Source organism: Oncorhynchus masou, chromosome 9 (genome assembly GCF_036934945.1).
Source record: "Oncorhynchus masou masou isolate Uvic2021 chromosome 9, UVic_Omas_1.1, whole genome shotgun sequence".
NCBI lineage: Eukaryota > Metazoa > Chordata > Actinopteri > Salmoniformes > Salmonidae > Oncorhynchus > Oncorhynchus masou.
The window spans coordinates 66941669-66958764 of record NC_088220.1 but is presented as its reverse complement, the minus strand read 5'-3'; the positions used below and the strand labels follow the sequence as shown (position 1 = coordinate 66958764).

The 17096-nt window shown below is 42.6% G+C and overlaps 1 protein-coding gene across 1 annotated transcript in view; it reads right to left on the bottom strand.

Annotated features, from left to right (window-relative positions):
* The window catches only part of LOC135546524 (sacsin-like), a 33833-nt gene that overhangs the window by 13411 nt on the left and 3326 nt on the right, over positions 1-17096 (bottom strand). Inside the window, exons 5-10 of the mRNA XM_064975020.1 lie at positions 7328-7418; positions 7102-7187; positions 6482-6593; positions 6146-6292; positions 4517-5999; positions 4268-4359 (exon numbers count right to left, since the gene is read on the bottom strand). Of these exons, the coding sequence (XP_064831092.1) occupies positions 4268-4359; positions 4517-5999; positions 6146-6292; positions 6482-6593; positions 7102-7187; positions 7328-7418 (2011 nt within the window). The remainder of the gene's footprint in view (positions 1-4267; positions 4360-4516; positions 6000-6145; positions 6293-6481; positions 6594-7101; positions 7188-7327; positions 7419-17096) is intronic.

The following is a 17096-nucleotide window of genomic DNA, read 5'->3' as shown; positions in this document are numbered from 1 at the left end:
TGGAATGGTTCAAAAATAAACATATCCAGGTGTTAGAATGGCCAAGTCAAAATCCAGACCTGAATCCAATCGAGAATCTGTGGAAAGAACTGAAAACTGCTGTTCACAAATGCTCTCCATCCAACCTCACTGAGCTCGAGCTGTTTTGCAAGGAGGAATGTGAAAAAATATCAGTCTCTCGATGTGCAAAACTAATAGAGACATACCCCAAGCGACTTACAGCTGTAATCGCAGCAAAAGGTGGCGCTACAAAGTATTAACTTAAGGACGCCCAATTTTTCAGTTTTTGATTTGTTAAAAAAGTTTGAAATATCCAATAAATGTCGTTCCATTTCATGATTGTGTCCCACTTGTTGATTCTTCACCAAAAAATACAGTTTTATATCTTTATGTTTGAAGCCTGAAATGTGGCAAAAGGTCGCAAAGTTCAAGGGGGCCGAATACTTTTGCAAGGCACTGTATATAGCCCAACGTTTCATTTAACAATGTTTGTCCTGCAGGTATTCTAGGTGATTTATTAGCTTTACTGCACAGCCCCAGGTTCATTCCCATCAACACCACATGTATCAACAAGATAAATTCACATTTTGGACCTGGAATGCAGTAGGGATCGACAGGGCATTAGAAAATCAAGTAGAATCATATACACTGCTCAAAAAAATAAAGGGAACACTAAAATAACAAATCCTAGGTCTGAATGAAATATTCTTATTAAATACTTTTTTCTTCACATATTTGAATGTGCTGACAACAAAATCACACAAAAATGATCAATGGAAATCAAATTTATCAACCCATGGAGGTCTGGATTTGGAGTCACACTCAAAATTAAAGTGGAAAACCACACTACAAGGCTGATCCAACTTTGATGTAATGTCCTTAAAACAAGTCAAAATGAGGCTCAGTAGTGTGTGTGTGGCCTCCACGTGCCTGTATGACCTCCCTACAATGCCTGGGCATGCTCCTGATGAGGTGGTGGATGGTCTCCTGAGGGATCTCCTCCCAGACCTGGACTAAAGCATCCGCCAACTCTTGGACAGTTTGTGGTGCAACGTGGCGTTGGTGGATGGAGCGAGACATGATGTCCCAGATGTGCTCAATTGGATTCAGGTCTGGGGAACGGGCGGGCCAGTCCATAGCATCAATGCCTTCCTCTTGCAGGAACTGCTGACACACTCCAGCCACATAAGGTCAAGCATTGTCTTGCATTAGGAGGAACCCAGGGCCAACCGCACCAGCATATGGTCTCACAAGGGGTCTGAGGATCTCATCTCGGTACCTAATGGCAGTCAGGCTACCTCTGGCGAGCACATGGAGGGCTGTGCGGCCACCCAAAGAAATGCCACCCCACACCATGACTGCCCCACCGCCAAACCGCTCATGCTGGAGGATGTTGCAGGCAGCAGAATGTTCTCCACGGCGTCTCCAGATTGTCACGTGCTCAGTGTGAACCTGCTTTCATCTGTGAAGAGCACAGAGCGCCAGTGGCAAATTTGCCAATCTTGGTGTTCTCTGGCAAATGCCAAACGCCCTGCACGGTGTTGGGCTGTAAGCACAACCCGCACCCGTGGACGTCGGGCCCTCATACCACCCTCATGGAGTCTGTTTCTGACCGTTTGAGCAGACACATGCACATTTGTGGCTTGCTGGAGGTCATTTTGCAGGGCTCTGGCAGTGCTCCTCCTGCTCCTCCTTGCACAAAGGCAAAGGTAGCGGTCCTGCTGCTGGGTTGTTGCCCTCCTACGGCCTCCTCCACATCTCCTGATGTACTGGCCTGTCTCCTGGTAGCGCCTCCATGCTCTGGACACTACGCTGACAGACACAGCAAACCTTCTTGCCACAGCTTGCATTGATGTGCCATCCTGGATGAGCTGCACTACCTGAGCCACTTGTGTGGGTTGTAGACTCCGTCTCATACTACCACTAGAGTGAAAGCGCCGCCAGCATTCAAAAGGGACCAAAGCATCCGCCAGGAAGCATAGGAACTGAGAAGTGGTCTGTGGTCACCACCTGCAGAACCACTCCTTTATTGGGGGTGTCTTGCTAATTGCCTATAATTTCCACCTGTTGTCTATTCCATTTGCACAACAGCATGTGAAATTTATTGTCAATCAGTGTTGCTTCCTAAGTGGACAGTTTGATTTCACAGAAGTGTGATTGACTTGGTGTTACATTTTGTTCCCTTATTTTTTTGAGTAGTGTATGACCATTTGCATCAATACCATATGAGCTCAATTAGGCAAACAACAAGCATTTTATTACAAATATTTCTAGAATTTGATTAACTACAACACTCAAAAAATCCAAAGCACAGCAAAACATAAATTATATTAAGTTACCATGCACAGCATGGCAAGCACAACACACACTTAACAAGCTAATATTTAATAGACTCAATGTCACGTCACAAGACTGCCATCAAATTCTACAATGAGTTCTAACTAAATGACTGATACACAAAGATTGTGCAAATTCCTGCAATGAGCAAAGACAAAGTGCGTTCCAGTGACATGTTACAATTCACACTGCCAGAGAGACACACTTTTCTGGGAACTCACACAGCTAAACAAATACAAAAACATTATGGGCACTATGAAATGTGATGTTTTTCAAATTGGAGGGAAGGGAACATAGTATTTCAAACGCTCCCACCTCCACAAAGGTTCAGTCTTTATCAATGTTGAGGCAATGTTAGCTACTGTCCACATTAAATGTATGATACAGATTAGAGTTTGTATAGTGCCCATTAAAACAATGTATTGGTTTGGGTTAATGTAAAACATGATTCCAGGACACAACACCACATGTCAAAGTACCTACCTGAACACCCCCAAAGAAATTGTTGCACTGCAATTACATTTAAATTACATGTTTTAGACATTTAGGTTAGCACGTTGATAACTACATCCTCCAATTCCCCAATATTAAATGATGTCATTATAGTTGTATAAATGTTATTTTAAAATGTAACTGTAATGGATTTTACTTTGATATACTAGCTTGCATTGATAGCAGAGGATACAATCAACCTGCCAAGAGACTGTGAGGACAAGGGGGTGATTCTGAGGATGAGTCCCCAGAACACACATGGGTGGCTACAGTGGCAGACAGTCAATGCCTGCAACAGCCACTGTAGGGCAGCGATCATATAACACCGCCGAGGTAGGGGAATTCTAGTGTCTCTATCTGAGGATCATACAGATGTCATTCTCAATGGCTATGTGTGAAGGGTCTATTTTGTGAGAGGACCTTCTATGTGACCCACTTAATGAAGTGTAATGAGGATAATTCAATCTCTGATGCATGTAGCAGCACCCAAGGCTGTGTCCTAGCTATGAGGTGGCAATGACAGACCAGCAGAGAGCCAGAGAGGTGTAAGGAAAATTACTTAGGCTTTGAGTAAAGTAGAAAGTTGGAATTCTGTCAACTCGTAAAATTAAAATGATAAATATTATTCAGGATTGCAGTATTTTTCCGAAAGGCAATATTCCAAATGAATCCATGTCTATTTACAGAAATATACTGGATACAGTTAGAGCAGCATATTATTGCCTCACTCCTTCAATCTAGCTACCACGAGCAGTCAGAATGATGGAGTGTACCTCTCTGCCCTGGCTAGACCTTTCTACTGTTTCACAGAGAACTCCTAGCTCAACATGAAGAAGACTTCAATGCTATATTATGTCCAGATTACACACACTGTGAAAACGATGTTTGATTCTGAATTTATTTGTTATGTGGCGCTCAGGATGTGGACACGTTGAGTTCTCTGGACCGTGCAGCAAAGGGCTTTAATTGACAAATCTGCATATTCCCCCTGACTGGCTCCAGGCCCTTTTGGCACACTCCTGGTTGGGTATGGGAGCAAGCATGTCCAGGATCTGATAGCAGTGAATGGAATGTGAGTCACCCCCATCTGCCAGCTCACACACGCACTCAGCAGTCATAAATGATCTATCAGCAGTGCACCAGGTTTAATGTACCCTGGGGGCAGCAGGGGAATGGGGTGACCAGGAGTTATTACGACCTGGCTACGAACCTTACACATCCCTCAAAGAACACAGGGTGAACTAGGCAGTGAAGGCAGTGAAGCTACCGTGTAACAATTTTAATCTACTGTATATTGAACTACAGTTTAGACTGCGTGTCTTCTAGATTCATCGATTCTATTTCCTAGAATTAATGTTGGTGTCCAAATCTAATATTAGGATTAAGGTGGGATCCTCCGATGACTGACACACCCCAGACATGTGAGTGGGGGATTTACCTCTGCTTTTGGCTGCATCCTTCAGGCTGCTCATAACTGATGGTCTAATGCCCTCCAGTATGAATCGTCCCTCCAGTCCAGGGTAAAGAGACCTTAACACAAAACAAAGAGAGAGTACACACTTTTATATATTAGCTCACAGGCTGCAATCTAGCATATTGCTGATAGTCAACAATACTTGCATTCAAATGTGTTTTTTTTGTGGTTTTGCTAAGGCATAGAGAAAATCTGAGGACTTTAATTCTGTACCTGGGGTATTCTTCCGAAGCAATGTAAATTGCATCCTTATCACTGACAGAGGAGGAGAACGCTGCAAATGTCTCATCTTGCAAAGGCAGCAGCTCTAGTCCAATGAGGTCGCTGTAACCTTTGTCGCTGAGGACAAACTCCAGCAGAAGCAGCTTCTCCTGAGAGGTCCCTTTATGTTTGGCCTTTCTGATCACCTGCCGCACCAGATGAGGGGTCACCTTCTTCACAGAGGCAGGCCCCATTACGTATGTGTCCAGGACCGCGTCTACAGCGGCAGGCACCCTGGCCACCTGCATCCCTGAGCTTTGGAGGTAGCTGATCACCGTCTCTGTGATGTCCACGTCCATGTCCAACTCTGAAAACACAGCCTCGTCCACCTGGATCCAGCTGTTAGTGAGAGAGTAGATGACCTGCTGCTGTAGCAAGTCATGAAACAGAGGCTCCAGTATGGGCCTCCAGCGAGGCCTGATCCGGTTGAGGTCTGGCCAGGCACCGTAAGTACCTCGAGGGAAGAGGGGGAAGTCTTGGTCCTTCTTGGTTTGGATCCTCTTGATGGCCTCCATGATGAGGGTGAAGTAGGCCCTGGGGATGATGGTGACGATGAGGAGTTCGTTCCAGAGCGCTGCAGGGTCCCTCCACTGGTCCACCTCCCGCCATTTGATGCTTCTGCGATTGTCTGTGAGGCCAAAGAAGCCACTGACATGGACCGGTAGCCCCGTCAGGCTCTCCTCTCCAGGGGGGAGAGGCAGGAAGCAGAAGGCTCTCCCCAAGAAACAAGACGTGGCACCCTTGTCCTCGTCGATGCGGGTGAGAGGCAGGGCGATGCCGATGGTGGGGATGAACTTCAGGTCATCTGCCAGGGAGTCCAGGTCACTGCACAAGCCCCGGCCCCCCACTCCATTACACACAAGCCAGGTGGTCCTCTGGATCTCCTTGGCTGTCTCGTCCTGGGTCTCGATGTTGACCTGGTAGGTGGCGCACGTGACAGTACTGCTGGGCACTCCATTGCTGTAGCTGTCTGTGGCCAGGCCCAGGGTCTTTAGAGAGTTAGGACGCTCTAGCTTGTCTTCTGTGTTCTCTCCTGCTGTCACCTGGAAAAGCATGCGTTCTGTACCGTCTGACTCACGCACATGCAGGGAGACCTTCTGAACGCTCTTGAGGAAGAGAAGCACCGTGTCAGCGTCGGCTTTGAAAGACTCGAAAAGCTCCAGCACCTTCTCTTTGTTGTAGATGTTGGCGCTCAGCTGGGATGGCTTAATGCGGAGGGGGAAGCGGAACATAGTTCCAGAAAAACTGCCGTCCTCGATGGGTTTACCGGAGTTTCCAAATAAGCCGATGAAGGGCGCAAACTGGTCGGTGAGCTCTGTGATCTCCTTCATATCTGTCTTCAGGTTCCAACACTGCCCAGACTCATGGGCACCAAACAGCGTCTGGTGAGGGTCCAGCATGCCAATCTGTTCCCCACTAAATATACTGGGGACATCTGAAACAAACATTCAAACAAAATGTATTTATTTATTGATTAAAGGTAACTTAAAAAACGTGCACATTGAAGGATATATCAAACATAATACTGAATAATCACCTTACCCATTTGCAGGTAAAATAATATTTCAATAAAAGCCTCACCTGTTATGTGGTACACAGAGTTGAACCCAATACCAAATCTTCCAACTTTCAAAGGATCCTCTCTCTTTCTGCTCCTTGCTATCTCCTGAATTCCATTCCAATCTTCAGTCGTGAACACCGCATCATTGTACACATACAAGGCCGTTCCTAAAACCGGAACAAGAAATAAGATCATCCATATAAGATCATAATCTTGATGACAGTTTTTAGATGTTTGCTGCTGCTATGGAAAAACCAACAAAACCATTTCTCACTACTCTGCGACTTTTCTTACTGAAAAAAAATGTCCCTATATCTGGTCAACTGAATAATCTGTGAGAATTAATAAAAACCTACCTTGATACTGAGCCATGTCATGTGACCAAAGTGACTCCACTCCATACTCTGTTTCATCGTACAAAAACTTAACCTCTGTGGCTCCAGCATCCTCAGCATTCTGTATCAGCTCCTGCAGAGAAAAACATTGAGATCTTTTAAAACAATATGAAGGCTCAGGGCTTTGTTTTGTGAAATTAAGATACATACATAAATACATATGATACATACTGATATAAAGAAAGATGTTATGTGCATACAGGGTTTTGTGCATGTCGATATCAGTGCATTATCACACTATTACATAGTCACAGAGCTTCTGAACCATCATCTTCACGGAAAGGTTCAAACTTTAGGAGCCTTTCCTTCCCCCAGAGGTATTGCATCTTCCAGGGCAGTGTGAAATGAGTGGAACGTCGCAAGGTAATGAGCTTCCATTGTCTTAACAGTGAGAGTGAGTGTCAGGCCTGTTTTCGGAACCAAACCAATGTGTTTTCCTCTCAAGAGTATAATCACCTTTGCCTGGATGTCATACTACTAGGCATGGTTGTTCATCTTCACCATCAATGAGTCCATGTGTTTGGCTACTATGGACTCTTATAGTAAGTTAAAGACAGACAACATTAATACATTGTACTTACTTTCAGAATCTGTCCACCTTCAGGATACCTTCTTAGAATATCTTTCAAAAACTCGACCAATGGTGGTGTCGTCTGTCCAAATCTCCCTGTAAAAATAGCAGTGAAATAGAATGTTATGTGAAACATATACTACCCATGAAGAACTAAACTAAAGGATTATGAACACCTATGTGAAAAGTAAGAATGGATTCATCCCAGAACTGTTTCCAGTAATCTATTATCTTACCTCCCCCTTTCAGGCCCCTTCCCTCCAGTGTCATGCATACTTCAAGGCTTCCCATGGGCACCAGGGTCCCAATCTGTACTTTGTCATCCAGCTGAAGTTAGGGGAGACAGAACACACCATGAGTACTATACAATATGCTTGACCTTAAGCTTTAGTACCTGCACTGGAACTGTAATTAACATCTTGTATGCAAAACCCTAAATATGAATGCTTCAAACGATTAATAACCTGACAAATATCTTGAATTACACATCAGATCACATTTATTTATTCGCTGCCATATAGGCAGCCTATGATCATAATGCACAAGACCATTAAATTGAACAATCTTCACAGCATAATGAAGTACATTTGACTGTCAACCAGGTAAAATCTTGGGGTGGCGTTATTGCACAGGTGTTAGTGTGATACACAATCCCCCTCTGCACCTAACAGGATCGATACTGAACAGAGCAGGCTGGACGTGCACCAGCAGCAGGCAGGTAGGCTTACGCTAAGACCATTATCTCTCGCTCTCCAAGGTGAAAACCCTCATCTGCAGCGTCACTTGCTTCGCTCAGCACTTCTGGCACATGAACAAGCAGTCCAGCACGACGAGCCCTGCTCTGCAAACCAAATCTCTCATCACAGAGGCCGTCTGACTACTCACATACTGTAACTGACTGGCTAATACCGATTGTCACTTTTTCTTGCTGGCCATGGTTTGTACAATATTGTTACTGATATGTAAACGATTAGTCTAAGAGTTGAAATGAATGAGGATGGCGCCGGAGGAAATGGCTGCCGTTTTACAGGCTCCTAACCAATTGTGCTATTTTGTGTGTTTTTTTCACGTTGTTGTAACTTATTTTGTACACAATGTTTTTGTCACCGTCTTTTATGACCAAAAACAGTTTCTGGATATCAGAACAGCGTTTACTCACCTCAAACAAATATTTTTTTCTTTAACAAGACACAGACTGCTACCCCTCGTCTTACCGGAGGCATCTGTTCAGTCTTGCTGATGCGCGGTCTGTGTCTATTTGTCAATAACAGCTGGTGCGCAAAAACAAATATTAAGGAAGTCTCAAGGTTTTGCTCACCTGCATAAGGGGCATGAGTGGCATTTCCCTTATGGTTGATGAGGATCTCCATATTGAAAATGTACGGTCCCTTACTAGACGTCCGCAGGTGTTATTAAAATAGGCTGATTCCACCAGATGGTGACTGGCTGCTTATTGCAAATTGACAAAACATCACCAAACGGACACGGACATTCCTTGTAAATGGAAAAGACTTCAAAGATGAAACTTGGTGAGCACAGGTTTGGCCAAATGTACTTTTAGCCCAGAAACAAGATGGTGTCGAAGCCGCAACGCTCTGAGTTAATGCCCATTTTCTAGGATTAAAGGTGAAAAATGGTAATACAGCGCTAATTTGACCACTTCACATAAAAGTACATAAAACTATGGTGTAAGGAAAAAAATAACCAGACATTTATCTATCGTAATTGACGAGAAATCATACAACGTCTGTTTAGTGATGGCTAAGCAAATGTGCTTTTTTCCAAAAAGTTACAGATCCAGTTAAGGCAAATTTCGTTAAGACGGGTTTCAGGTGATATCTGTGATTTTCTGTACTCACCCACCCACACAGTCATTGTGGAGTGACACAGTGTGGGGCTTACTGACACAGCCTACAGCCTGCAGCCTGCAATAGTTACCTGCGTTCGAACCATCAAAGAACCGTCAGACCTAGAGATCTGAAACTTTATAAACCTGTTCTAGGGATTCAGTTTGTAGTGCACTGTGAGTTATGTAGATCTAAAAAGTTCTCATGCCGAGAAACAGCCTTGTCCATTTGCACTAACTTCAATTAATTTTTAACGTCGCAAAATTGACGTCACTCAAAAAAGTCCCAGAATCACAAGACAGCCTTGGACCCTAAAGTTTCTGTCCGATAACTCTTTCAGGGAACCTGTCGCAATGCCCGGGCAAAGTGAATTTTCATCACTAATTAAGGTTGCTACTCGGGCTCTGAATAACCTATCGACCCAAAACTCGAGATCCGGGGTCGCCTCAGCTAGGCCTACACATAATGTCAGAACAGGATCCGCAGCTCGAATGTAACTATGTTTTTTAAAATGGTTTTAACAAAAGGCGCTATGAATTGTGGGACAGCTCTGAAATATGTGACAGTTGGCTTCTAAAAGAGTTGAACAAAGTAAGTTTGGTGTCAGTATGATATCTTATTGACTGATGGCTGACTTGATGGCCGTATAATATATTGGCATTGTACATTTTATATTACAAATGGACAGTGTACATTTCCAATGTATTTAATAAGGGATTTTCCATCATCAAATGGACAGCCTGAAATCAACACCAACGAGCGATGGAGAGGAACCACTATCACTGCTCGGCCATCCCGAGTTCAACGAGCCGGTCAATTGGGCATTTCTGCAGTATATTAGAGCATGTCCAATTCGTGATGGTAAATGTCCATTGTAAGACATTGCAAATTTACAGCCGTGCACCTGGTAATTGAACAGGTTACTAAGAGCATATTTTTAATATGGCTCCAAATGGCGTCAGGGGATGTTTGTCAAAAAAACATTTAAAAAAACGACAGTCCCACTTCTCTCTCATTGCACCAATGAGCAATGGAAAGGAACCACTATCACTGCTCGTCCATCCCGAGTTCAACGAACCAGTCAATAAGGCATTTCTGCAGTATATTAGACCATGTCCAATTCGTGATGGTAAATGCCCATTGTAAGACATTGCAAATGGACAGTTTACATTTGTCCATTTCCAATTTATTTAAACCGGGATTTTCCATCACCAAATGGACAGGCTGAAATCAACATCAACGAGCGATTGGACAGTGTCCATCACACATATGCTATACTGTCAGTGTGAACATGCTATTCTGCAAGTTGACAGTGTTACGAAATGGACATGCAGAATCAACATTAATGAGAAATTCTTACTTCCTATGACCAAACATGACAAATAGACATTCTAGGTTGATTCAGGGCTTAACATAGTGATATATATCATTTGGTCAGTATATACGACATTTGGACATTTCTTATGCCATTTGGACATGGTTCACTGACTTTTGGGTTTGGAAGCCGATTTCCTATGATCATATATGGCAAATGGATATAACATCCTGATTTGGTACCTTTAATACTTATAAATTCCATTTGGACATTTCTATGCCATTTGGTCATGGTTCACTGATTTTTGTGTTCAGAAACCGAACACATATATGATCATATATTGCAAATGGACAAAACATAGGCCTTGTGGACAAACTCAATAAAATAAGACAAATGTATGTCCATACGTCCAATCCGAACGCTTATAAGAAATCCCGCTATGCCCTCAGACGAACCAACCAAACAGGCAAAGCGTAAATACAGGACTGAGATTGAATCCTACTACACCAGCTCCAACACTCGTCAGATGTGACAGGGCTACATTATGAACTACAAAGCCAAGCCAAGCCACGGGCTGCCCAGTGACACAAGCCTACCAGTCGAGCTAAACGACTTCTATGCGCGCTTCGAGGCAAGCAACACTGAAGCATGCACGAGAGCACCAGCTGTTCCTGACGACTGTGTGATCACGTTCGCTGTAGCTGTTGTGAGTAAGACCTTTAAACAGGTCAACATTCACAAGGCCTCAGTGCCAGATGGATTATCCGGACATGTGCTCGGAGCATGCACTGACCAAATGGCAAGTGTCTTCACTGATATTTTCAACCTGTTCCTGGCTGAGTCTGTAATACCTACATGTTTCAAGCAGACCACCATAGTCCCTGTCCCCAAGAACACCAAGGTAACCTGCCTAAATGACTACTGACCCGTAGCACTCACGTCTGTAACCATGAAGAGCTTTGAAAGTCTGGTCATGGCTCACATCAATACCATCATCCCAGAAACCCTAGACCCACTCCAATTTGCATACCGCCCCAACAGATCCACAGATGACGAATGATCTCCATTGTACTCAACATGACCCTTTCCCACCTGGACAAAAGGAACACCTATGTGAGAATGCTGTTCATTGACTACAGCTCAGAGTTCAACACCATAGTGCCCACAAAGCTTCTTTATTTTTACGCTGCTGCTACTCACTGTTTATTATCTATGCATAGTCACTTTACCCTACCTACATGTGCATATTACCTCAATTTAAAAATTACCTCAACTAACCTGTACCCCGGCATATTGACTCTGTACCGGTACCCCCTATATATAGCCTCGTTATTTCTCTTTTATATTTTTCTTAAAACTGCATTGTTGGTTAAGGCTTTAAGGGCTTGTAAGTAAGCATTTCACAGTAAGGTCTACACCTGTTGTATTTGGCTCATGTGACAAATAAAATTTTATTTGATCATGTGCAATCACAAGATCTCACTCAGCAACTAAATTCAACACAGGTCAGGTACTAGGCTAGGCCTAAAATGAACTTTCCATGTAATCTTGTGAGTGAGAGTGCATTAAGGTTGTTGGTCTTAACCTGCCAATGAATGGCCCCATTGTTGAGCCAATGAGATGTGTATAATAATAGCACAAAATGGTGTAAAAGGTTGAAAGAGAAGGCAGGGCTTTCAATCTGACTGAAGCAGGCATGAATCGTAGTATATTCTGACTGACGATAATAGGCCTACTAATACGATACTGGTAGTGGTGCCATGTCCTACCTCTGAGCTTGAAAAGCTTCAAAGCCCCTAATTCTCCAAAGAACTTTAATGTTTTCAGTTTACAGTTGACATTCAGTGTATTTTTCTCCTTCAGATGGTTACTTAACCATCTTAGTTAATGATTTTTTCAGAGTCAGCTGACTCTCAGAGGCACACTGAAGAATATGGAGACTAAGTCTAAACTTGTTACACCCTTAAGTAAGACATTACCAAGCTAAGTATGGACGCTGGGACAGAGCCAACCCTTCAGATAGATAGCTGTGTTCATAATCAAATCAAATAAATTAGATCTCAACTTGCATAAAAGTCAGTCAGATACCCTTCTCAACTCTGTTAGACTGGGCAGAGAGAGGGCTCCCTGTGGGTATTGCAGCTGATCTAGGATAGTTTGTGGGCGTGGACTGTGGCTAATTTCTGAGGGTGACATCAGAGGGGCTGACGGCAGGGATCCACCTGCCCCTTTCCCTCAGTCAGTAAAGGCTCAGCTAAACAGTGGGTCCTGCAATCATGTTAATCATGGCATACATAACAACCCGCATTTTTAAAACACAACAAAGAATACAATGCTAAAGCTGTAAACATGTACCTACTACAGATCATGTAAATGTTGATCAAAGTTATGATTAGCTACAAAATGTAATGTGTAACATGATAAGAGCATAAGTGACAAAGAAAGTTGTCTGCGCAGTCATGCTTCCTGTTAATATGAGCTAGGCACACAGGAGGGCTTTCCATGAAAGAACGGGAGATAAAACTCTATCCCATAATGCTCTTATCAGTAGGCCTACCAGTAGGCCTAGGACTTACTGAACATAAACATAAAACGTAACATGCAACAATTTCAAAGATTTTACTGAGTTATAGTTCATAAGGAAATCAGTCAATTGAAATAACTTAATTAGGCCCTAATCTATGGATTTCACATGACTGGGCAAGGGCACAGCCAATCAGAATGAGTTTTTCCCCACAAAAGGGCTTTAAACAGACAGAAATACTCCTCAGCAACCCATCCCCAGACCAGAGTATGTGAGCAGAGTGGAGTGGAGCTGGAGCAGAGTGTGCCCAATTTGACTGGAGCGCGGAGCAACATTCCCAAAGACTGAAGCATAGGTCTTCTCGCCTACGCTCCAATTTCACTTCAGTAGCGCTCACTTCACGAGCTCAGGGCATGCCCGGCCCTGCATGCATTTGTAGTCTACTTGTGTGCTGCTATAGCCCCTTGCTTTAGCTACTGTCATGGAGTTCGCTAAATATTTTCAGAAAGAAACTGATTAAACTCACAGGTGCAAAATCAATGTGACTTACAAAGATGAGGACCAAGCGCAAGAGAAGTAGTGCAGTGATGTAGTGTCCACAACTAAAGAATCATTGTGGAATCTGAAAAGACACGTATCCCGAAAGCATAATGGTGTACTTACTACGTGCACATGCTAAAAGAAAGGAATGAGGTGGGTAGATAACTGTGTCATTGTAGCAAAGTATTAATAAACAAAAAATCTGATCTCTTAAATGTTTGTTCTATAGGCCTGGCATATTCCCCCTTTCCAGGAGCTTTTAGTTTTGATTGGGTTATTTTGCATAAAAACCTTTAGGCCTACATATGGAAAAATGGAAAAACAACAACTCTGCATCTCTGCCCAGCCTGGCAAAAGTGGCCAAAGGGTGTTTAGCATCACCAGTGGCTCTGCAAGTGCGGAGAGGATATTCTCCACTGCCGGTCTGCTCTCCAGAAACCATTGCATGAGCCTGATGCCACAGACTGGCCAAACTCGTGTTTCTAAAAAATGTATTCAAATGCTCTGCAGACTGAGCCTAATATGGTATTTTTTATTTAATTTGTATTTAATTCTAAGTCACAGCCTATATGCACAATTGATAGACTATATATAGCCTAATGATTTAATACAACAAAATGTTGATTAAGTGCTTAGCGATTTATGACTCTACTAGCTTTTGTGTCGCAATCGCAAATGCTCCACAATGTATTTTGTTGTAGGCTATAGCCTTGAAATAATTGAAAAAAATACAGCCTAAATAATAAATGTTTTTTCCTTCAGACTCCCTGTCTGGTTCCTGAACTATTTAAAGTGTTTATATGCTGTTTAATATGACATGTACCTCATTTGAACTGATAAGTGCTTCTTACATTCACCTTTTAATGTTAATTATAATACTTTTAGTCATATGGTTTGATTTCAACAGGCTACTTCAAAAGCCAAATGGTATGTTCAGGTAGTCACAAAAATAGATGGGTGCTGGTTAAATTCAGATTTTAATGAATGGAGCGAATTTGAAGCAGCAGTTTTTTTTCCTGTGAGCACAGAGCGGTTTTTAGCAAAGTGTTTGAAAAGGACCAGTATCCGACCGTTCAACTCCGCTAACATACTCTGCCCCAGACAATCCCCCAGCTGAACAAGCCGGATGTATAGTTCCTTGGCTGACGTGGTTACACGTGGTCTGCGGATGTGAGGCCGATTGAACGTACTGCCAAATTCTCTAAAATGATGATGCTTCTGGTAGAGAAACAGCTCTGGTGGACATTCCTGCAGTCAGCATGCCAATTGCACTCTCCCTCAAAACTTGAGAAATCTGTGGTATTGTGTTGTGTGACAAAACTGCACATTTTAGAGTGGCCTTGTCCCCAGCACAAGGTACACCTGTGTAATGGTCATGCTGTTTAATTTGCTTATTGATTTGCCACACCTGGCAAAGGAGAAATGCTCCCTAACAGGGATGTAAACAAATTTGTGCATAACATTTTAGAGAAATAAGCTTTTTGTGCGTATGGAACATTTATGGGATGTTTTATTTCAGCTCATGAAACATGGGACCAACACTTTACATGTTGCGTTAAAATTCTTGTTCAGTATAGTAGCTTAGTTTAGCAATAGGTGAGACCTGTCATCAAGCTTCACTGGTCATATATGTGAATGTACATACCTGAATAAATTAGTTCGCCTTAATCTCATATTAGAGAATACATCACAGGCTACATCACATAGAGCCTACTTTTGCAAAACATGAAAATTAACTGTGTCTGTAATCAAAGGCACTCTTGATCAAAATGACTGGAATTCTATCAAGAGAAAAACCAAAGGGCATTGAAACTATTGAATCAATACACTGTCCTATCAGACTGGTGATAAACCAATAAAAAGTAGTCCTCTCAATGATGAAATTGTTAATGGTGAAGATTACGTCATTGTAATGTTGTTGTCGCAATGGAGAGCCATTAAATACTTCGGAAAATGTATCTGTTGGGGAAAATATTAATCAAGGAAATACATCATGTTATTCCCTCAGCCACTATAGTAAGGGGAAATTTGACCAGGTCAATGCACAGAATGTGATATAACGAAGATGGTATTAACATGTTCCAATATTGAATAAGGACATGTTGGAAAGAGACAGGCTTGACTGCACAAAGATATCAACACTAAAAACAAAACATGGAATGTCATGAGTTCTAATCCTGCCCTGGAAACACAATGGGTATTTAATCAGCAGCACTGGCTGTGATACATTCCCTAAATCCCTACATTTCTGGATGTTTTTGTTGTTATGTAGTCAAACAAAGTGGCCAATGTTGCTTACTAGTAGAACACATATTTTCTGACAATCTAACCAGCACTTATGTAGCCTACAATTCACTATGGAGTGCAGGAGTGCGCTTTGGGCTTTCATAATTTCAGAGCGTTAGAGCGTCAGATTGTCCATTCGTAAGCTTTTCACTCTCGGAGCATTCAGGCCGCACACTGGATGCTCTGTCCAAGGAGTAGGGTTGATCCAAGCGTTCTGACCTCACACTCACAACGGCAGTCAAGCACCCAAGCTAACTGGCTAAAGTTAGCTAGCTTGCTAGCTCATTCCAGACATAAATGAGAAAACACCTCCCTCTGACCATTTTACTTTCCCTACAGAGCTGGTTAGACTATTTTCATGTTATCTAGAACGTTGGTGACTGTAACATGCTGACCACACCGCTCGCATCGAGTGTGTGAGCTTTGCAAAATAATTGACACATTTATGTTATTTAATCAATGCACCCACATTGCTCGCGAGCGTCTGCATAGCCAGGCCATATAAAGTCCAAAGAAGAAGAAGCCTGAAGGAGGAGAGATTACTAGAAACGAACATGGTTTATCCTATTATCTGTGGATTAATTGTCGGAGTAGAGGACCTTGTGCATTTCAGGTAAAATAACAACCCGTTGTTTATATCCCAGGACAAATTAGCTAGCAACAGCAAGCTAGCTAGCTAAATTGCCAGAAATGTTTAATGCTTTTCGACCTGTCCTCAAATTAATATAGTTGGTTCAGAGTTTGTTTTGATATTTATACTTGCATGTCCTGACCGCGTCTGGTGTGGGTGGGCAAAATCAAAATTCATGCAATGACGCACGTGGATGCGTGAGCGGTCTGGTTAGCATGTAACTAATTTAATTACGTTCTTTACCGACACCAGTCATATTCAACGGGTGTTGAGCGTTCGTAAATGAATAAATTATTCCGCGTTCTGGTACACCCAGATGAGAATGCTCTGAAATCGGAGTAGATAGCCAGAGTGAATTTACAAACGCACCCTCAGGATGGAGCACTTTAACTTACTATATTAAAGACCTTTTAAATACATCACACAACAATAAACAATGGAGGAGTATGAGAAGCAGACGAGATTAATCTTGATACTCCCCATCCCGGATCCGGGATCGTGAATAAAGCCTCAGGCTCATTATCATAACGCAACATTAACGATTTCTGAAAATCGCAAATAAAATGAAAATAATGCGCCTGCTCTCAAGCTTAGCCTTTTCTTAACAACACTGTCATCTCAGATTTTCAAAATATGCTTTTGAACCATAGCAATTCACTAATTTGTGTAAGAGTATGCAAAGCTAGCTTAGCATTTTGAGTAGCATTTAGCACGCAACATTTTCACAAAAACCAGATAACCAAATAAATAAAATCATCTACCTTTGAAGAACTTTGGATGTTTTCAATGAGGAGACTCTCAGTTACATAGCAAATGTTCAGTTTTTCCTGAAAGAATCTTTGTGTAGGAGAAATCGCTCCGT